Source organism: Malaya genurostris, chromosome 1, assembly GCF_030247185.1.
Source record: "Malaya genurostris strain Urasoe2022 chromosome 1, Malgen_1.1, whole genome shotgun sequence".
In the NCBI taxonomy this organism is placed as follows: Eukaryota; Metazoa; Arthropoda; class Insecta; order Diptera; family Culicidae; genus Malaya; species Malaya genurostris.
The window spans coordinates 34,842,226-34,865,328 of NC_080570.1; the positions used below are offsets into that span (position 1 = coordinate 34,842,226).

At 36.6% G+C, this 23,103-nt stretch overlaps 2 protein-coding genes across 3 annotated transcripts; both read right to left on the reverse strand.

Moving 5' to 3' along the window:
• Nucleotides 1-1,408: 1,408 nt before the first annotated feature.
• LOC131434027 (carbonic anhydrase 2-like) lies at nt 1,409-2,549 on the reverse strand. Its single transcript, XM_058600671.1, has 3 exons — nt 2,456-2,549; nt 2,193-2,387; nt 1,409-2,135 (listed from the first exon to the last, which is right to left on the reverse strand). Exons 1-3 carry the CDS (start codon nt 2,517-2,519, stop codon nt 1,528-1,530), a joined length of 867 nt encoding a protein of 288 aa, XP_058456654.1. The 5' UTR covers nt 2,520-2,549; the 3' UTR covers nt 1,409-1,527.
• A 7,398-nt stretch (nt 2,550-9,947) lies between these two features.
• On the reverse strand, nt 9,948-19,870 carry LOC131434074 (carbonic anhydrase 7-like). Of its 2 annotated transcripts, none has more exons than XM_058600746.1 (3): nt 19,532-19,870; nt 14,830-14,910; nt 9,948-11,290 (listed from the first exon to the last, which is right to left on the reverse strand). In XM_058600746.1, exons 2-3 carry the CDS (start codon nt 14,906-14,908, stop codon nt 10,239-10,241), a joined length of 1,131 nt encoding a protein of 376 aa, XP_058456729.1. In that variant the 5' UTR covers nt 14,909-14,910; nt 19,532-19,870; the 3' UTR covers nt 9,948-10,238. The 2 variants fall into 2 exon arrangements, with proteins under 2 accessions (XP_058456729.1, XP_058456788.1); XM_058600805.1 differs by lacking the exon at nt 19,532-19,870 and adding an exon at nt 14,993-15,069.
• Between the last annotated feature and the right edge of the window lie 3,233 nt (nt 19,871-23,103).

The window sequence follows — 23,103 nt, forward strand, 5'->3', positions numbered from 1 at the left end:
AAATGTATTCAGAGGTTATTGTAGTTTTTTTTCGATTATCGACATTCTCCGCAGAATACTTTTGTGAATATGGCTGCACTTGAATTAATTGTTTGCACTTTGTATGGAAAGCTTAAGCTTGCGAAAAAACTAAGATTCAGTATAGAATGATGAAAAATGAATTTAAATCAGTTTCCGTTTATCAAAATTCGCCGTATAGTATATTCTTTACTGTTGCCACTCTCACATCGTACAATGATCAAAAACCCATTTATTAAACCAAACGAAGCAGGAAAATTTGTTACTATCATGCAGATTAACACAATCATCCATCATCCATCCATTGAACAGCATAAATACTAACACTTTTATCATCACCAGATGTTTGCTGACGTTATACATGTAATTTGAAATAGTGTTCAAATAGTTTGACAGGTGAATTTTAAATATAGGAACTCAGCAGCGCTGTCAGTTTAACGTCATTGTTCCCAGTTTTACGGAGGACCGTGATGTGCATCAAAAAAAGATCACCAGTGTCTAGTCTATATATTTGTTTATGGTTACATCCTACATCATCGAAATGACGGAATGCGCAATGAATTCTTACTCGACTGCATGATTTTTCAGTTCTCGATCGGTTCAGTGCTAGAATTTTCGCCTGAATTGGCTGCTCGATCAACCCGATTGGCAGTGTCATTGAATATTCGCTCATTTTATGAATGTGTAAAATATAGGCGACTTAAGCCATTTCACTACACTCCAGCTAGAGGAATGGATGATGCTGACTAAGGTAGGCCGCTTTGTTAATTTCCAGCGAATTTCAACAGTTTATGTTGGGATTCTAAGAAGAACTGGTTATTTACTAGTTCTGTATATCCGAAAAAACATGAAGATTTAAATTTGTACATTCAGTTATATAATATTTTCGTTGAAAATTAAACTGAAAACCAGCACGAAAACGTGCAAAATCGGGAAAGAAAAAGACGAATTGACAATTCAGTTCGCATCTTCTCACTCAATTCCGACAGATTTCCGAATCAACCGGTTGTAGGCGAAATTCATTCGGAATCGGTTGTTGCACTGGAATTGGAACTGATTCGGAATTCCTCATGATTTCCACATGGAATTCCAGACGAAAATTTCTCGATGATTCGGAATCGATTCGGATCTGATCATGTGGGATAAAGCTATAACGTTTGCTAGAAATGGGAGTTGAATTGGGTGAATAAGATGGATGGGGAAGAGCCGTTGATTTTCGCCATGGCGGTGTAAGAACAACATTATTCTTTGCTTCATATGATGCAATTAGAGTCCGAGTAACCTCTATTCGTTCATTATTACTAAATAAAAAAGAATGGAAAAATTTTGAAATGCAAATCGATCGTTGATTATATTATCGAATCGAAATAATTTATTATGGAATTTATTATTATATTGTGAGGGAATGATAATCATGTGGTATTCAAATTTCGTCTAAACAGCTGTCGATTAAATAGATTCATAGATTGTCTATCATCGCACACACAGAACACCAAATTGGTTTGAAAATTACTTTCCTCTCGTTCGAAAGTCCGACGGATAGAAATAAACCGTTCTGCCGTTGATGGGCTGCAATTCTCGATAGTTATCGACCAGCGGGTTGCCATTCCCATCTCGCAGCGAACGGAAGTAATCCAGTTGTTCTTCGGAAATCGGCAGAGGCTTTCGTTGGACCAGCCAGGTAACGGTTTCAAAACACGGAGGCGTAGTCAAACTACCATGGTAAGAGTAGTATGGCCGTCTCCTAGCTCCGATCAGGCCCTTGATGTTGAAAACGGTAGGATCAGGCAGTGTATAGCTAGTTCCCGCCGTTCGGACCTCACTGAGTGCCGGAATCCACCCATAGTTTACATCAGTGTTAGTACTGTTGAAGAATATTCCCAGCACTGCCAAACCATTCGTCTGATTTCGAGCTCCCATGAACGATCCGTACATGGTGTTGTAGAAGACCAGATGCATTTCCATGGCGTAGCGACGGCCGTCAACCACGTGTTCTGCTCCCCGGTCAGAATCTTCTCCCCAGTGAAAATGGAGGCTGTCAAATTGAAATGTACCACGCAAAGGACCGCCTCTGGCTGTAATCACTTGGCCGTTGGGATATTCGAACGTATAAACGGCTAAAAATGACATGTGAGAGATTCATGCTTCATGAAGTTTCGTTTACTACAACCAACCTAAGTATCCATTGTTAGTTACAACAACCTGACTTGGGTTCTCTTGGTATCCCAACAGCTCCAGTGGTCGTCTCTCAACACCCAGTACTGTTGCGTACGTGTCCAGGGCGATCGGACTTTGGGCTCGTCCTGGACACTGTTCTCTCATTTCATTCCATTCAAAGTCTCCAGAACCAAAATTTTCAGCACCGTCAACTAAAAGTATGAACATTTTTTAACTGCGAATTGGAAAAAAAAACAAACAAAACAAAATGATGGCTTACGATCGCCATAGTCGCACTGTACCACAGCCAAACAATACAACAATAGAACCAGATGAGCCTTCATAACGATTGCAACTGTTTAAAACTGCACTTGCTAACTGTGCCGCTGTCTTTGCAGAAGTCCGGTTTATATTCCTTTCTACCATTTTTCTAGTCAACGACTAACAATAATAATAAAAAAAAGTTTGCATAGAAAGAGATAGACAGAAAAATCCACGATAAGTTTCAATTAATTTTTCACTGGAAAAGCTGATAGTGCAATTCTCCGCCCCTTTTTCGACACAAGCGCCGGTACATTTGCGATACACACGTTGGAAAACTAAGTCAAAGTGTGCTGTCACTCACGAAAGTTTAATGTGCGAGTGTTTTATTGCGGTTTCTTTGAGTTGTGAAAATAGATAATTTATCAATTAGTAAACAAATGACGGCAAGTGTACGGTAATAACTTATGCTGAAGCTATCAACGACGAAAAATTAACCAATTATTAATTTTATGTTTTGTTCTGGTAAGGTAGCCAGAGCAAAATAATCACATGTCTTCCTTGAAAAAAAGTGGCACATCCCTTTGCTTCCAAAGCATTTTAACCGTTGTTTGAGCAAATGGAGTATATGAAAGGCGGGTGGGTAATGTCCGAGACACAACCGGATTGACGTGAATACGAACACCGTTGGCTCACTGAAACCAGACCCTGTCAGCTTTGAGCGATCTCAATCTTCAGTTCAGCAACGCCATCGCACGGCGTCTCATTCAACATGTCATGTCAATTGTATGGGTGCGCAGTGCTGCTATTTTGGCGCGTGCGAATTTGACATTTCTCTCCCCTACTTCTATGTACGTGATTCGATGCGGACTCGCCTGAGGGCGCCATGGTCGCAAAAAAGGATGTTGCCAAAGATTTGTTCGGGAAATGTGAGAGCTGGATATCTTGTTAATATGATGTCTTTGCTGAAACTCAAACTGTGCACGATATCAACTATGGCAAATGACAAATATAGGATGAAGTTGGGCCTTATAAAAGATATAGAATAATAATCTTACCTAATATGAGACCCTGTCAGCTTGAAGGGCATCACATTCAACATATCATGTCAATTGTATGGGTGCGCAGTGCTGCTATTTTGGCGTGCACGAATTTTACATTTCTCTCCCCTGCTTCTATATACGAGACTTGATGCGGACTCGCCTGAGGGCGCCATGCTCGCAAAAAAAGGATGTTGCCAATGATTTGTCCGGGAAATGTGAGAGCTGGATATCTTGTTAATATGATGTCTTTTCCAATATCAAATCTCGGTTGATTTTCCAGAAGGCCGTAACAGCAAGTGACAGTTTCTCTTTGTTTACTTTCTCTTCTATTAATTACCAAGCGGTTTACACGTTTATCACTTAACTCTTTGCATAGAATGATGCTCGAAACGTTCGACTTCCTAACAGAACTGTGAAATCCAAGAAAATCTTTTTAGATCACATCACAATAATCGAAAGAGAGAGTGAACAAAGAGAAACTGTCACTTGCTGTTACGGCCTTCTGGAAAATCAACCGAGAAATGTGATTACACACCTCGAAAGTACAAGACATAATAGAGATAGTTCTTCACAATAACGCATGCGCAATCCAATATAAAAAAAATTTTAGCTAGAGCTGCCCGGAAAGACCGAAATCAGCATTTTAGCGAAAAAATTAGTTGATTTTCTGATTTTAGTTAATTTTTTTTTTGACTATTAAAGTACAACATTCGAAACTCATTTCACTGTTCCGCGTAAAAACAATATTACGCACAATCGTCTCAAATTTTGAATAAATACACTTTCCACTAAGAGTTTACGACATTTTAACATATCGCTTTAGAAATTTAAAACCGTATCGTAACACATTTAAATAAAATATATCGTAACACATGCGAAAAACATCAAAACAATTTACAAGCTGTTTCAACAAGACTATCCTTTTTAGCTTTTCAAAGGATTATTTCGCTTTGACATTTCTCTTAAGTTTTTGGCTAATAAACTTGTTAATAAGGCCAATTTAATTTTTGTTTTCTTTGTGCTGTCTGATGGTGACAGAAAGATAAAGTCAAATTTTCTTGTTTCAATCACAAAATCAGTTGCCAATGAGAATTCCGTGTTGGATTGAAATTTTGCTGGTTTGTATCCAAAATATTCGCCAATTAAATACATTATTTAAAAACAAGATATTTTTATAGCAAAGAAAATTCTGAATTTCAACTAATTTAATAGTTATTTTGAATTTTTTTTTGTGAAAATCAACTAATTCAAAACAATAATACGAATTAGACGCAGAGCTAATTTCGGTCATTCCGGTTTTACAAATCAGTGTAAATATTCTGTGATGAATATTGTCTAGAAATTAGAATCGTGACATTTTCCAGTCATATAATTTCTTTTATGTTTCATCGCAATCGGTCGTGTCTTGTACACTACTTTCTGATTGTTTACATACTCTAATATGGTGAGGATGGTCGCTTGGTGCATTTTACCATCAATCAGCACCTAATAAGGACTGTCCCAGAAAGTATGAACGCAACCAAAAACCGCTGCCATTTCGCAATGGTTCAGAATCTGTCAATTTTTATGGCTGCGTCCTGTTGTTTACACTCTTCTCTAACCACTTGTGCAGCTGTTTATTCGTTTACATTAGTTTGTTTCGTGGACTTTCAGCAGAACAACGTCGAAAAATTGTGTACAAATGGTGCACAGAACGCGGACTGTCACTGAGAAAGATAGCAAAAATGGAAGAAGTAAGTGAAAAAGCCAAAGCCAGAAGGATACTGTTGTCTTCTGGCCAGATCTTACTTCTTGCCACTACTCGAAATCAACGGTTGAATGGTATACTGCCAAAAATGCCACTTTCGTCCCAAAAGACATGAATCCACCAAATTGCCCACAACTTCGACCAATTGAGGAATTTTGGGCATTAACGAAGGCACATCTTAGGAAACATGTCTCGGCAGCCGAAACCATTCAACAGTTCGAAAAGGATTGGAAAAAAGTGTCAAAACTTGTCACCAAGAAGTCTGTACGGAATTTACTGAGGAACGTTCGCAAGAAGGTGAATTTTGGGAACTTTCAATACTTTACTTGCGTAATTGTAACGATACACTTAAAAGGTGGAACACATGATTACGGGATTTTGTAGGGAACAAGACCGATAAATTCAAAATGCAATGTTCGAATTGCAATGTTTTTATTGTGTGGCTCTAGATCACATCCTATACCGTTTTAGTTTTTGAACCTACACGTGGGCGACTTTGACTCCGAGTAAAACGAACACGTGGAACGCACCCTAAACAACAACTCATAAAAAAGGAACAATAAACAAACTCGCATGAATGGCGTGGTGCGACCCGAGAAAATTTTCAAAGCGAAACTACGCGATTGGAGTCCGATCTAGAGCGATCCCAGGTTGCTAAAACAGACATCTTAAGGTGACCGTGGACAGAAGCCAAGGAAAATAAATGTAAAAGGATTGGTGAAACAATACTTTTTCATATAGTAATAGTATTTGTGAGTAGAGAGGAATGAAATAATAATATTTGTGTGCTGAAAGGAATACAGTTGCAAGAACAAAATGTAAACATTGAAACTATTCAAATCACCTAGCAGAACGGAGTGGACTTATCTCATCTTCATGCTCATTCTGGAGTTAACAAATTGCAATCATGAGAATATAATGATTGTGCCAACGAAGATTGTTTACTATTTGCCTTTGTTTGGTTCTTGGCATTTTTCTTACATTACAAAGTAAAAAGGAAGCTGTAACATTGATGGATTAAGTATAGTAACACCACAGGCTTTTTGTATTAATTATAATTTTTGAATATGAAGCTCACATATTCAAAAAATACAAACTAACAAATTCTACATTTTCCATTTTGTCGACAACATCATCGTTTTCAGATAGGGAAGCAACCTCACCCAGAGAACAGTCAAGTGATGATAAATCGGCTATTTGCTCTAAAAAGATTTATCATGCAAATTTGAAGATATAATTTCAAATATTGACGAAAATATTTTAGAACTTTACCTATTGATACCAAATTATTGGATCCAGTACAGTTTCTAAATTCTGTGGTATTGTTTTGAGCTGGCAGTTCTTCCATTGTTTGAACTGATTAGTCCCGCACATACTCACTACCCAAAACACACTCTATTAACGTATTCCATCTATTTTTCTATTGATTTTCGCGAATGAGCGCTGCTTTCTTTTTCTTAGATGAACGAGGCATATTGAAAAGATTGCAATACTTGAACTGTTTGTTTATTTTTTGCATTACATAGCGACGCTAAATAAGACAACAGGGTTGCGGATAACTAGGAGGGGAAGCAATGTTTGAAATGGAAATAAGGGAAATTTTAAACTTTTTTTTAAATATTGAAATTTTAGATAGTGACGTACAAAAGTAATTTTGATCCGTAATTTTAACTATATCAATGTGCGACTGATTGAAAATATTGTTATTTTTAGTGCATTGCAAAGCTTTTTTCTCTAATTATGTATGGCATTACTGCCAATATAAAAGGGTGGTATTACCAATACTAAAGCAGGCCGACAAACTTTTCATCGTGGATTTTTGGAAAATTTTCAAAACCAGAACTGTGAGTTATTCAATGGTTTTATAATAAAATGTTTAGACCAGAGGATAAGTTAACCGGTGAAGAACAACTCAAAAGAGTTTCATAAAGCTTACTTATGTCACAGAGCTATAATCAGCAGTTGAAATCTTGAGGTGAGTGAAAAATATTAACATTCTAAGAAGAAACCTTCTAATAACGGTCCGAAAAGGTTTTGCACAAATCATTCTTCAGAGTTGATAGTTTATCATAATTTGCAATTCTACGCAATACATTTACCCCTACGCGTAGAAAAAATGTGTTTCATGGTTTGTTTACATCAAGAGCAGGGTAGAATAGAGGCAGGTGAAGTGGGAGGGTACGCGGTTTCTTGGTTGCAATTTGTGGCTCGCTTCCATGGTCACCTTAAAAGTTTTTTGGGCGACTATGGGTCAGCTCTCGGGCTGCTCTGATCAATAAATGAAAACGGTATTAGTTACTACGTTTCGCCTCATTCCGTGACCATTAGCAACCAGTGCATCTCCATCACAGCAAACGTTTGCGACATTTGACATCATTCATTATCATTATTAGACACAGTCGAGATACGAACGTCTTCGTGTTGGACTGGACATATTGGAGATTTCAGGAACTCAGAAATCACACAAATATGATATTATTTTCAATAACTTATTTGTCAAACCCGTCTCGGAATCCATCTTTACGATTTTACGCCGTCATCTTTGATTTCACGAATTCTACAGCTATACATTATTGATATTTACTCGTCAGGTGTGGCCGAAAAGCATTTGTAATTCTATATAGAAAAGACCTTGTTTAAATACTATTCAGTTCTTTCACAAAATGATACATAGTTTGAATCTAGGACAGGACCAGACAACTGGCTTCTTTTTCCAGAAAAATATTTCTCTTTTTATTCCGGTTGCTCCCTGCTGTAAATAATAAATGCCTCGCGATCATTGTTGCCAGTAGAGATAATTATTCATTCTGAAAACTTTCTCCCCTTATAACATGCAATTATTTATCATTTGAAAACACTTAGACAAATGTTATATCGGTCAAAAATATAGCTCTGGATTCTTTTTGATCATATGTTTGTTTTGAAGAAAACGTTTAGTTGAAACAGCTTAATAATTTTTTTCCAAAACACTCAATTTTGGGTAATTAATTCTTGCAGCTTTATTAACTAAAGTATTCAACATATTCTATTTGAGAAAAATAATAACATACAGAAGTATCCAAAGATTCGGTGCTATTCTCAACCGACATAATCAATATTCTCGTCCATATCACACTTCGTGATTTCAGGCTTTCTCTGCGTATCATCCAGTGATTGTTAAATGTACTCGTATACTTTCCGCATTGACAGGATTTAAAAACAAATTGAACTTAAACCCTATTGAAATTAATAATTTTGAAAAGATGACCCGAAAAATAAAATATCCAATATCAAGCTACATTGTTACCGACGATACTGACAACACTTTTTCTACCACCCTGCAGTAATATTGATTTCAACAACTTGTACTTGCTTATGTCAATTTCAACCAATCACGAGCTGGTCCGAAATTGGTCCTAAAAGAGGATTAACAATTGTCAGGTCCTGTCCTAGGTTTGAATCAACTAGGTGAAGTATTGTCATCATGCCAAAGGTTTGAATCTGTAACAAAGAATGAACAATTTCGTAATAGACGAGCAAATCAATCATAAGAACATTTTGGTTCTGAGTTGAATGAATAAATTGGCCGTCTTAAACAACTTGCATAAATGTCTCCTAAAAAAATTGAAAATACTCATGCTTTATAACTTACATTTACTAGCGAATAAAAAATTTAGCCTGCAAAAAAGTATTGTACTGTTGAATTTCACAAAATCAGTCAGGTTTTCCAATGAGAATACTGAAAAATTTCAATATCGAGTCCTACACTTGCCTTTAAAAATTTGAAATCCATTCACAATAAAAATTTTTTTTTATAAAATTGTCGACAATAGCTATTTAAAAGAGATTAGTTAAAAATGTTTAGCCCTTTTCAAAAGACAATCTGGATAAAGGTTGGAAAAACAAAGTATGCAAATTGATTTTTTGACACAAAGTCTAATTGTCCAAAAAGTTTCATTGAATTCAGAGAGGGTGCTGCAAACATTTGTTCGAGGTGGCACGAAATTCGTTTTATTTATAGAGAAGAGTTTTCAAAACATAATTATTATTTATGAGGTTCCCGCCTATACGTATACGCGCCTGCCTAATGGTAATGAAAAAGACTAATGTTTGGCAAAATATAGGCTATTCTTTGAGCGATTTTTACAGATAATGCAAACAAAACAAGTCAGAGTTTGTAAATCGTAACTAATTGGGAGTTCTCAATGTACGATTCAGACGGTCCGTCTTTTTCTGTCACCATCACCGGAACGTCAGCGTCCGTCAAAATTAGTTTAATACTTTCTTCACCGGAACGTTTACACGTTCCGGCCGTCAGGACGTTTCGTGACGGTGACGTTATGTGTGAATGTCTTTATAAGAATGCATGTAATTAATTTTGACGGTGACGGTGACGGAGGTTGATTGTGACGGACCGTCTGAATCGTACTTAATGCTTTGATAATTTTAATAAAAACAGAAAAATAAAAAATAAATTTAGAAACGTGTTTTTACTCACAAATATTATACTGATTGCAGTAAAATTCATTCCTTACTTTCCAAGACCGTAGTTAATTCTAAATATGATGAATTCTATAGTTCGATGGTATCTTAGACAGGGTTTGTCACCGCAAAGTTTTCATTGTCAATAAAAGAATTCAAACGAATTTCCAGATTGTATTTGATCAGTCTTTCAACTTATATCGAGTAACGTAAAACAAACATGATATGTTATTCTGAAATAAGTAATTATTGCAAGAATTTGTTTTATTCACGATCATAATTCTGAGGAAAGTCTAAATTATAATTGAATAATAAATCATATTACTTTTTGGTTTATAGCATACTTTGGATAAGTTACGCATAATTTATGAACAAATAAAATAAAATGACTACTCTCTTACCTAACCTAAACTACACCGCACTCACAATCAACAAATACTTTGTTTGAGACCATCGGAAAATACAAATCACATATGAATTGTAATCTTTATCACTGAATGTTGGACATAACAAAATGCAAACATTGAAAACATCCATCGGAAGGTTCCGCGTCAATAGAGAAACACTCGACGGTTGTACAGTTTTTGTACCGGCCTAAAATTGTTAACCATAAATCCCTGGTGGGACTTCAGCCGACGGAACTGTTTCATTTCTTTGGGCGTGATGAGCAACGTTGGTTTTCTGGCCACAATCCAGGTGACTGTTTCCAGACAAGGCGGCGTAGTTAGGCTGCCCTCGTACGAAAAATACGGCCACTCGACATCGCCTATTAAATCGTACAGTGGGAACGTATCGATGAATTGAATGTTGTACTCCGTATCCGGAACGGTAATTTCCTTCAGGAAACGAGTCCACGTATTCAACGGTTCGTCGTATTCATCGTAGATTTCGTAGAACAGTGCAACCACAGCTAATCCGTCCACTTCGTTACGAGCGTCTTCAAATGAGGTGTACATGGCATTATAGAACAGAAGATGTAACTCCATCGGATAGCGCTGCGAGTCTACGACGTGTTCCGAACCCACCGTCCTATTCGATCCCCAGTGAAAATGGAACTGTTCAAAATAATATTTGGTCTTCAGCGGACCGCCACGAAGATATGGACGATCACCCGCATTCCAGGCGTAGGTAAACTTTGCCGAATGGCCGTCATTCTGCAAACGAATCGCTTGCGGGAGATTTGTCTGACCGATCAACTGCAGCGGACGCTTATTCCTGACAACCAGTGCACTGCTTGTGTTCAGGTTGATCGGACTTTGGTAGCGCCCTCCACACTGCGGTGCAATTCGATACCAATTCAGTGGTCCACTGTTTTCATTATCTACATAGGAAAATTCGGCACCAGCTTTGACCACCGACTGTACCCGACCTACTCCGGACGTACTTCGTTCATCTGGTGAATAATCGAAATAAAAGTCAGGATTGGAATTGTGATCTATTCGGCGCCGATCTCTTGACGGATATAACTGCAAGTCACGAACGGTCGAAGTTCGGTAGAATGTACGATCCAGCGGTTTGTCATCATCCCGGAACGAAACAGACCTACGTTGTATACGTAGCGGCCGGAAAAAGACTTCTGCACCATTGCGATTGACGTTCAACCCTGAAAGTAGATAAAGAATGGTTTCAAAATGGATCCGTAATATAAAAGTTTTAAGAATCACTGTTCTGAATTTCTTCTCACTTTGACGCACAATTTTTTTCCAGTTTTGTTTGTCGTTAAGGTGAACTACATGTATAACCGTGATACCATTGGAAAAGGTATTCAAAACTTTTCAAAATGGCATATCGGTTTCCAGTATAACCTTATGTCGTTTTCGTTTTTAAATTGCACTACACTGGTGTAGCGAAGGCTGCACTGAAACCGTTCGTTTTTACCAATTGCACTACACCAGTGCTACACTTTTTCTGCACCGATGCTACTGGTGTACTGCCCATACTTGCATATCAGTCCCATATAGAAAATCGGCATGTCGATATGGGACATCTGCATATGGGACAGATATGAGTTGATATTTTTTTCACATTTTACTGAACAAACCCTAAACTTTTTTTGCAATTTCTGAGAGTATATTGAGGATAGTTTGCATTCTTCAAGCTAACTTAAAATTTGCGAAAATCGATATGGGACTGATATGCGAGTATGGGCAGTGTAGCACTCATCAAAAGTTTGGTGTAGCTCTTTGCAATGGAATCGTTTATTGTAGTCAATGGTTACTGTTTATGTTTTCGTCATTTTTGTTCGTTTATTCATGCCTCAGTGTAGCACTGCACCGGTGTAGTGCAAATTAAAAACGAAAACGCCATTACTTTTATATCTATTAATCGTGATTGTTCTCGAAAACATTCATTGGGGAAGGTTGGCGAGTTTTAATTTCAGCTTAGAGCAAAGTGCACATGGATATTCGTGGAATGTTATGCTTTTTTGGACGGAATTGGATATTATGCTTATATTGGTGATTATAACGAAATATATACATGAGAAACAAGTGATGGGAATAAATAACCATTATTGACAAATAGAAATAAGAGAAAAGAATCATTAAAAGCCGGAAATTGCCGATAGAAAAGATGATTCCAATGTTCTATGAATCAAATGCCATCAAAACTTTTAGCATTTAGAGTTCCTGGCAGGATTGATTCAACCCCGAACAAAACTCCGTCCATCAGTATAGAACCTGCTGCAGATGTAGGCCATCCTGAAAATGTCAGAAAATGTCGAGTATGAGAACTGATTTGGAGGAGCGTCAAGACCGCAAATCGCTAATGGATCCAACATTTTGTCGTGAATACGACTTACTTTACTATGGGGTGCCTTTTCAAAATGTACCCTCTGAGAGAGTGATAAGTTTTTGATCGTGAACATAATTTTTGCTACATGCCATCGGAAATATGATCACAATTTTATGATAAAATATTCAGTTGTGTGACATAATCTCAAATAATTCAAAATTAAACTTTTCTGAAATGTTTGGTATCAACGAGTATCAAAGAGGATAATTCATAAGACGCGTTTGCCTTTCTCGTATTTTGAAAGCTCATAGCTCAGTGATCTGTGAAAGGATTTATATAATCTAACTACCAATAGAATCGAAATTTTTCAACTTGAACGTGTATAGCAACAGCATTGAAGTATTTCAATAGTACACTATTGAAAAACCTGTCTCATTTAATCCATGTCAACACCAGCCAATCTGAACGCGTTCTGAGGAAGAGAACAAAATATCTGCTGCTGTACAACAAATCGTTCGAGAAAATGTTCCGAACAGTGTTAAATATCGTAGTGAGTTCCACAATGTGGTCCTTCTGAAAAGCTGGAATGAATCCCGTACAGCATCCGGATAGTTTCTATCAATGGAATGCAAATCCGAAATGAAATATCGAAATTAAAATTCTTTATGCTGCTATTTTTATAGCCGTTAGGAGCGCCCATTAGTGAAAAAGCTACAAACGAAGGCTTGTTTTTAGCCTCTCAACAAAAATTGGATCAGTTTGGATTCTATCGCCACTGCGAGCAGATGTATTTTATGTCGTTCGCAAAGCTAGTTTCGCCTCCGACAAGAGCGATTACGTCACAGCTGCCAGTCATTTGCATTGGTGAAAAAGCAACGCTGGAGAGCATTCCACAAAATCAGCCGTTCTAATGGCTCTAAAAGTTCTCTAAAGAACTATTAGGATTTCTTCTTCGCAAATCGAAAATAAAAATCCTCAGTTTAGTGCAAATCTAGAACAGTTTGATTAGATTTGTACACTTTTCGCTGTGTGAAATTCACAGTAATCGAGATCAAGTGAAGCCTTCTTTGTTTTTGCGATTTCTATTCAGGAATGAAAATAATCACACATGTGCTCGAAAGGTGTATCTTCATGACAGAGCAAACCGTTTATCAAAAAGTCTAACCAGAAAGAGTACAGAAATTCCGAAAGCGAAACTCGGCCAACTAGCCCCCGTCTCCCCTATATCGTTTTTTAAATGAAAAGTAAAAACCTAGGACAGGACCAGACAACTGGGATGCATTTTCTAATTTTTGTTGACTGATAAGCCCCTCGACCAATGTTGCCAGAATTATAATTTTTTAATGCAATGCCAATTACACGCAGATAAATGGAACATAGTTAAAACAACAAAACTGTTAGTTTCAGTTTAGTTAGTTAGATTTATGATGATTTCTAACTAGAATAGGATTACTTTTAACTAATTTCATCATTCAACATAAACTATGTTCCCTGTTTGATTTGAATCAAAATTTCGGTCTAGTCGAATAAAACAAATATTTGTTAGGGCTGATTTATTATTGGAATAAACTAACTATTTATTACATGTCAACCAAAGTTCACATATAACATTATTTTTGAACATTGCATAACATTTTATAACACATATTTTTTACGATAAAATATTTGTTGCAGAGATCTTGACCAGACTGATGAAGCGCCAAAGCTTGATTGTGGCATGTGCCTAATTCGAAAATGAAAATTTTAAAACGAATATAAACCGAAACTTTTATTTCGAGCTTCCAAAATTACCTTGCAAATTAGTTTGAAAGAAATCATTTCATTGTTAAAAACAAACAAAAATGTATGATTCTATCAAACAAAAGTGTTTGTTGTAAAAACTAAATTTAAGTTCATTTGTTTCAACTAAAAAGTTGTAAATTTGAAGCGCCACAAAATCATGTTTAACTAGAGTTCGTTCATTTAAATCAAATTTTTCAAATTGAATTTACTGTGAAATTGTTTGTCATGAAATCATTTATCAAAACATTGATCGAAACAAACTAATCCACTGAGAAAAATGGCTTAATATTTTGTTTTATAGTTTGAAGCAGTGATATTTGCTATATTGAACCCGATTTTGATTTGTCACTATTCCAACAAAGAAAATCGATGTGTGAAACCCAATTTTAGTTATTTTTGTATTTTTTCCTCTGTGTGTATAGCTAATATGAAAGTTGAAATTTGTAGAATTTGACTTGAGGATTCTTGGAACTGTTTCGGTTACCAAACACTTCGCAGTTCATATTCACTTCGTTTACTTTTCTTCACCTTCCAGTTTACGAGTCTATAGTTTTATAGGTGACGAACATCTAACTAATTTCTGAGCACTAGTTCTGCGATAAATTAGTAAATTTGTTCTAAACTTACTCTGACACGAAACCCACGGTACAAACATTAGGCAGTTGAACAGGATCCACTGGTAGTGTCGTTTAATAGTCAGCTTCATCTCTGAAAATACAAAAGCACACACGCAATAGTAAACATTCGGTTACTTGAATTTATCACAAAAAAACATAAACAATAAACACACAGAATGCTAGTCCAAACGCGCGCAAAATTCACCGAGTCCTAGTAGGCGTTCAAATTGCTTTGCCGAACGTCAATAACTACCATAACAGAACCAACGTCAGAACGCAACTGTGTCTTCCTTCCTGAACCGCCGAACGTCTACTGATGAATAAGCATGGAAACCTTCTAACGTTCAGCAAGAAGCCGGTCGGTCCAACTTAGCACTGGTGCACTGCGTGGAGGTCGTTAGTTGCTCGAATGACCGAATAAATGATTGGTACTGAAACTAGATCATACTACGAGCAGGGTCCTTTCAACCGTGTGATTACCCGGATTCAGCCGGCATTTCCAACGTCAAAGTTCTGTTTCTTATTGATTGGAAGTGAGTAGTTGAAAATTCCCTAGACTGATTGTGTCTAGTTGAAGGGTCGGTTTTAGCATCAATGGCTGAGTAACACTTGCCACACAATTGTTTTTTTAGGTAAAGAGATTGTGGAATAGGTGGTCGGAACAGACGATTTAACTTTCCTTCCTCTTTTGAGATGGACAATCCACTTACTAAATCAGTTTACGGTGAAAGCTCAACACAATTCTTAGCTCAAGTGTTTGTTAATCAAATAGCTAAACGTGTTCAACAAAGCTAACCTGTTGTTACAGATTTTACAAACAAAAGGTCATCAACCATGGTAACGCTGTATAGGAGGAATTCATGAGTGGCAAGCAAAGATCCCTAGGCTATGCGTCGATATCCGGCACCGTCACGTTCTGATTGCCATGGAAGGGTGTACGTGGCTGCATCCATTTAACGGTTGATTGGGAAAGAGCACCGACGTTGGCATTTTGTTAACAACCCAGTAACGTTGATTAACATTATGTTCAGATATTTGAAGGCAAATCGTACAAGTCAGTAACGGCATATCAAAGTCAAGTTCATGGCTGTCTTGGATGTATCCATAAGTTACACAGTCAACACTGATTTACTATTTTCTTGGTAAATTTTAACTGATAGGGTAATGTCTTCTGAATTTCCTTATTTTGACGCTGGGAAACTAATGTTTGTATGTTTTGTTTAGTAAACGCACTCTAGTTGAATGCACAACTGCGGTCACGGTCGAATGCGAAATAACAAGTTCTGCTGGTGCTTGGGGAGGTTTCTAGCTATGAACAGCACAGTTCGGCAAATCGCTTTCATTCACGGGTTTCGTACGGTTTTGCGACCTGCACTGACGTAGCCTTTTCACACTTGTACAGGAACAGGCATTTGTCAAGAATCGTATTGCAACTGTCAGGGTCGATACCACAGTCACAGGTGGAAAAACAAGAAATAAACCACTTTTGTACTACTGCCGTACTCGCACCAGCTAGCTCCGTGTTGTTAGAATGTAGGGTTCCGCTGTGCAAAATGGAATTGTTTGGCCCTAATTTCGCACGTGCCGCGACGTACACATACCGGTATCTCAAACACAATTCTGATGCGTTTTTAATGTTTTAATGAGCATATGTCTTACGGGGCAGTGAGTGTCTCGTTGGATGGTACACCATTTATCGACTTGTTTCCATTTATAATTAATGAAAATAATAAATAATTTGAAACAGACACATTCAACCACAGGCAATTTTTTCCTCCGACGAATTTGACAGACAGAAATCAATCATTGAGCCAATTTATATGTAAGGCGTCGGAGCCCCGTTGTACTGGTTTTACTGGAAAATTTCCTTTTCATGTGGAGAAAACTGAAGTAAAAAACAATAACAAACCGTTCCTGCAAGTGAACGTTCAATAAACGCTCAACGTGCAAAAAAATTATAACCGTTATCGCAGTGAAATTTTTTCGTATCATTATTTCACTTGTGAGGAATTCTGGCAACCGGCAGAATCCTGGCAGCTTTCCGGCTGCTGTTAAAATTGCCCAGTCGAAATGGCGTCCACTCTCATTGAATTGAGTGACACACCACTCAAATTCATAAAAAGTTAATGTATTCTAGGCTCGAGTTACCACATATCTACTCATTTTTGAGTTTAGGGACGAAGCTGTAAAAATTTGAGTATTTTTACTCCAAATTAGAAAAAAATATTTTTTTCGAAATTTGAGTGAGTTTAACTTACAATTTGTGTTCCTTGAACTCAAAATAAAGAAATTTTCCTTCGTTACTGTTTATATACAGGAATTTCTAGTTAAAGTCATTCTTCTTTCTTTTAAATGGGAAGCATAATTGAAACCACAAAATTTCTGTTGAAAACAACTATGGTTGATAATTCGTGGTTTCAAAAACCGGAAACTAAACTAGAAAGGCTATGAAAAACAATGTATTCATGCATTCCTAAATTCGATTAGAATATTCCGATAATGAAAACGCACTGAACTGCAAGAAGTATTTTTTTCACTCAAATGCTAGAAAACCTAACACTTACTCTAATGTACGAGGCGAAATTCTCGTATGTAGGCAAAATTCTCTGCCGAAAGCGGCTAGTGCATTGCTGCCAGACTCTAGTCGGAATTCTGAAATTTCATGGGGTCGGAAAGTTAGACTGGATACTTTCTTCTACTCATCGGGTGGAAAACGCCTGGCAACCCTGTCAATATATCATCTGTCAATTCTGTTATAAAACAACTTCGTTTTATTTGAAAAATAATAAAATCAGCACATTCCATACTCTAGGTTTTTTCATCCCCTAGTAACCTCTTTTAACGCTAAAATGTACTGCAATCCCAAGAAAAATAATTATGATACCTTAAGGTTCGTTCATATTAAGGCAAACATGCTAAATTTCAGCGAGGTACCGTCAATTGATTTGTTTGGGTGTTTGGCATGCGAAAAAATTTTTTTTTGGTTTCTCATAAAACATTACACTGAGGTCTTTTTACAGGGCTATTTATGCGGTTTCTTTTTACGCGGCTTTTTTTTTGCGTGGATCTCCGAAGTCACGCGGTTTTTTACGCGGATTTCCCAAGTTACACGGTTTTCTTGTTTTGTTTTAGAAATGCATGACACGTCAAAATTTGGTGTTATCCCGATTTTTTTAAAGTCAATTCTTTGACATTCTGAGGCATTCGGCATTAAAAAAAAATCCGATCCCAAAGTCGAATTCCCCCAAAAAATATTTTTAAGATTACATCCGATCTGGACCGATTTTCCAAGACGTTTGGTATCAAACAAAATTTCTTCCATTTTGTGGTATTTTTCTACGCGGATTTCCGAAGTTACGCGGTCTAAAATCGAAGTACACGGTACGTATCCCCCGCATAACAGGAGACTCCAGTGTATTTGAACTTTGTTCAGAGTTTTCATTGCGACCTCAATGCAAATAACAGATTCTCTTTACTCTTTCAATTAGCACGTAGTATTTTTCTATAATTTGTTCAGTGCAAATTTAAAAATGATTGTTTAAGTTATTCTCTGCAAAAACAAAGAAGGATTGCTAAGAGTTTCGAAATAATCGAAAGAGACAGTAAACAAAAAGAATCCGTCAGCATCCGTCCGGATCTCGGTAAAACTTTGCGAAGATTTGAACAACCATGCCCTCGGCAAACTTAAAAACAACTGAAATTCTCGGTTTTTTTCATTTTATAGATAATTTGCATTTACCGAGATTTTCGGTTTCAGGAAGACTATAAATTACCGAGATCTTCGTCGACTTCAGAAAACATTACCGAATTTGTCGGTGTTATTGCAGAGATTTTAAATTTAAAAACCAAGCAAAGAGACCTTAAATCTTAAAATTGGACAGAACCATTTGAACGGCTAATAGCAAAAATCGAATAAGAGCAATTTAATTTGGAAAAGCCGTTTAAGTATTTTTGAGTGAAAGAATCGTTTAAGAACAGTTTGCAGTGTAAGAATCGTTTAAAAACATTTTTTTGGCAAATGCACTCATGCAAAAAATACGTTTATTGAACGATACCTGCATTGTAAAATTCGTGTCCGGTTTCTGTTCTCAATGTTTTTATCTGTTTTTTTTTTCATTCAAATATACATAAACGGGTTTTTCAAACTATGTTGCACTTATCCAAATTTGAATGATTCTATCCAATTCTAAGATTTAAAGTTTCTTTGATTCTTGCACCAAAGACTTCTGTGCTGAAAAATTCCAGTCCAATGCACTCAAAATTACTTAAACGTGGTTTTCAAAGTAAGTTACACCTATTCGATTTTCTGTTTTCTGCAGTTCATTTGTAATGTTTGTTTTCAAAAGAAAATGATTGACGTTAGTTAACTAATATTGTATATTTCGAATGTTTGTTCCAAAATTTGATTTGGCATACAGATTGCAACTAAATTTGACTCGGTGATGTTTGCATGAAAAGATACCTGAAACCTTTGACTTTCACTTAGTACAGGAAAATTGATGAAATCTTCATAGTCACGTGCCAATAAACGGAAGAGAACGTAAACAAAGAGAAACTGTCACTTGCTTATATGGCATTGAAAAAAAATTTCCGAGAAATGAAAGTCAAACTTGCAATTCCATCCATGTAGGCGCTGTCATTAATTACTAATTTTTAACGGTGACCCGTGATCGGAACTAACTAGGGTTCATCAAACTACTAGTTTCACTTACCTGAAAATCAATTTAGGAACTTCCCTCGAAGGCACAGGTATCTGTTCTTCTATTTACAAACACGAAAACCGGTGATTGCACCCGGCAAAAACCGTCCGTACGATCGGGCGTCTTTCGATCGAAAAATGATAATTAGAAATAAACCGGCAGTTCTACCGAGAAACGATTGTTTGCTATTGAAGGAGAGCGGTGGACCCAGCGCACTTAAATAGTGTACATTTGGTTACTGGAACTGAATACGTCATACGGTCGGCTTCATCACTAGAGTCATTCATTCATAAAAGTTGGGAATTATTTGCTTTTCCCTTTCCCGCCGTTTTCAACCATCGTGTGTGCGGTTAACCCGTGACGGTTGAATTATTCCTACTTTATTGGGTTTGAATCTTCTTTTGTTTGTCCCGTTGAAGAAAGGCTATGAAATCGATTAAAAATGTCGAAACTATTAGTTCCGTGTACCAGGTGTCAGATATTTGCATACACTTAGGGAAATGTGATATATTCATGGATTCTTCATTGACTTTTGGCGGGGTTGCCAAATGGAATTGCTATATGAAGAATATGATTACAATCAGTAACTATTCATATCCGTGGTAAGCGAAATTCTCAAACAGCCCGGTTGGTGGATTGATATATTTTGTTTTATTATTGAAACTGACTCTTCACGATGTGATGAATACTTTCACCTACTCTAAGCTGCTACAAGTTGTAGTCTACAGATAGTACTTATTGATTGATGGGTAGTAAAACTTTTAAAGTGGGCATACCCAGCGCGATTTATTCGCGCAACCCACAGTGATAAGCGACAAATGTAGGGGCACTTCGGCAAGAACAGTCTCTCTAGAATGCTGGTCTCCTAGAAATTACACAGCGGAGGAAGGAAACGGGGGTTTTGTCGGCGACTCAGCAGCTCCATGGTACACAATTAGACTTTGGTTGATTGCAGGTTTAATGCTATGGTTCTGGATTATCGTTATAGTTTTATCTTTCTTTGAAGTGAGCAAACAGTGTTCGATTTCCGTGTTTCGATGTGATTCTGTAAAGCGCAAATTAAATACATAGACATTGTACCGTAAATAAATATAGCTCTTGTACTATATTCAATAGACAAATATCTTTTTCTTGATATCTACTGAGCATCACGTTAGTCATTCTGGTTACATGTCCAGCCCCCAGAAGTCTTTTTTACAAGGTGAAAAGCACAACTCTTTGAATTGAACAATTGAGCATTAAATTTTTGGTAGGTATTTTCCATGAAGCTTAAATACATCTACTATGTTTCAGAACAATCGAACCTCACGTTTGATTGCTGCTGTAGTGAATTGATAATATTTTGAATTTTGTTTTTGGAAATCCAACATATTGAACACACCAGCAGTTGACAGCTTTAATCAATTGAATTATTAACAATATCGGAAACAATAGAGTTGATTATGGGAACTTTAATTCAGTCTTGCACTGAAGTCAAAGTTAGTGTTTCAGTTGAAGCAACGTTCAACTCAAGAACATTCATCTACACACTAAGATTTAATTCCTTTGTTCGGTAATATTTTTGACGAGAAATTTCGGTAATCTATAGAAATGACCGATATTTCGGTACATGAGTTTTCTTTTACAATAATTATGCAAATTTTTACCGGACGATCAGTCTTACGTAAATTTTCATTACAGAATTTTGTAAATAGATATGCAATTCATACGGTAAATCTGAATAGTTGCCGAGTACGGTAAAAACCATACTGTCCGTATGGTGTATTATCTTCCAATAACCGAACTTCTGCGAAAACTGCTGATTGTCATGAAACTAACTGTCAAACAGTTTTTAGTAAGTGTCTTTTCATTAACCAAACAAAACAATCTTGAAGAGTTCATCGAATGGATTGAGGTACAGGTGCAAAAGTTTTTAAAACATTTGATTAGTGGTTCAAATTTGTTTACTTATAGGCAGAAAATAATTTTGTATCACTTGTCCACTTGCTGCCTACACAAATTCGAGGGTAATTTCTGGTGGAGTCGACGGATTGTGCAGTGTTTTGGAAGGCGCTCATAATTCCAGTCAGCCGGAACATTTGACCTTTTTTTGTGGAATAAAACCATAGCCACAACAGGTTGGAATTTCTTTCATTCGTTTTTGTGAATTTGTGTTGTTTTTTGAAATCCGAAAATCCAGAATTTTAACCAAAGGAAAACAAACAATAAATTACCGAACAATCAGTTAGATCCAATTGGTTTACAGTGTACGGTAGTTGTTTGACAGCTCAGCAATTATCGAACGATCGGTAATCAATTTAATTACCGAACTGATTACCGAAGGTTCAGTTGTTGAAAATTCGGTAAAAAATCACCGAATTCTGCGAAATTTTCTAAGTGTGTACATTGTTTCAACCCAGTTGAGATCTCTGCTTACGCAGGGGATACATACCGCGAAAAAAACTGCATAACTTCGGAAATCTGCGTAAAAACCGCAAAACTAAAGAAATTTATTTTTTGATGCCAAATATCTCCGCAATGCATGAAACGGTGTAATCTCAAAGATCTGGTGTAATCTCAAATAAAACTTTGGAACTAAAAAAAAATTTAGATTTCCGAAATCGAAATTTTTTTTTGATGCCGAATGTTTTAGAAATGCATAAAACTCTAAGATATGGTGCACTTAAAAAAATTGAAAGAAATCGAAATTTTCGGGATAACACCATATCTCGACGTTTCTACGACAAAACTTAAAAAAGCCGCGTTAAAACATACCGCATAAATCAACCGCGTAACAAAAGACCTCAGTGTATTAATTAGATTGATGTGTGTCTTCGCTTACCTGGCAGCATTGAATGTTTAACTAAATTGTTAGCTGTTTTGACCACCAGTTCTGTTGATTTGAAAACAAAAATGGAAGTTTCGAGAAAAACAACAATCAATTAGTTTTATTAAATGGTAGCAATGGTGAAACGCGTATTCACAGAATGCATAAAAATGCAGGTTCGAGTCCTGCATCTGGGCGTATTTTTTCCCAACAAATCATCTCTTCTTTGAGTTTTTCATTCATTTGACTTTTTCAATCTATGTTTCCACTCAGTCGTTGCAAAACTGATCTTAGTTTTGACGACTTCACGTCAAACCAAAGTAATAAATGTTTAATGTTTTAGATTTTTCTTTTTGAAGATTTACATACTCAGTGAAGGAAGTTCTTTGGCAGTATTTCGATGGTTCTAAAAAGAATACACCAGAGACTTACTTCTGGACAATCAGGAACTGTAAATAAATTAAAGAGCTAAATTCGGTACTTAAAGCTGGCTCCGAATTCAGTTGCGAAATCGAGATTCGGAATACAGATCAAGAAGTCAGTTCATGAATTTAGTTCTAGAATTCTCGAACTGAACTCATTTTCTGAATCCGGTCTAAAACTGATTTTTTTTTAATCATTAAGGAACTGAATCAAGTTGAAAAAACTAGTTCCGAATTCAATTTTGGCCTTGAGGTCCTCAATTTGGAAAATGAATTCAGGAATTCTGATCTGGTTCGGAGTTCAGATTTAAAAATTAGTTTCAGTATCCAGATGTTAAATCCACGTCATGAGTTTT

Excerpts from the sequence above, each read along its gene's own strand:
- LOC131434074 (XM_058600746.1), bottom strand. The coding sequence starts at position 14,908 with ATGAAGCTGACTATTAAACGACACTACCAGTGGATCCTGTTCAACTGC. Across the intron at positions 11,291-14,829 it reads ACCGTGGGTTTCGTGTCAGA|GGTTGAACGTCAATCGCAAT; the intron begins GTAAGTTTAGAA and ends ATCTACTTTCAG.
- LOC131434027 (XM_058600671.1), bottom strand. The coding sequence starts at position 2,519 with ATGAAGGCTCATCTGGTTCTATTGTTGTATTGTTTGGCTGTGGTACAG. Across the intron at positions 2,388-2,455 it reads ACAGTGCGACTATGGCGATC|TTGACGGTGCTGAAAATTTT; the intron begins GTAAGCCATCAT and ends TCATACTTTTAG. Across the intron at positions 2,136-2,192 it reads AACTAACAATGGATACTTAG|CCGTTTATACGTTCGAATAT; the intron begins GTTGGTTGTAGT and ends TGTCATTTTTAG.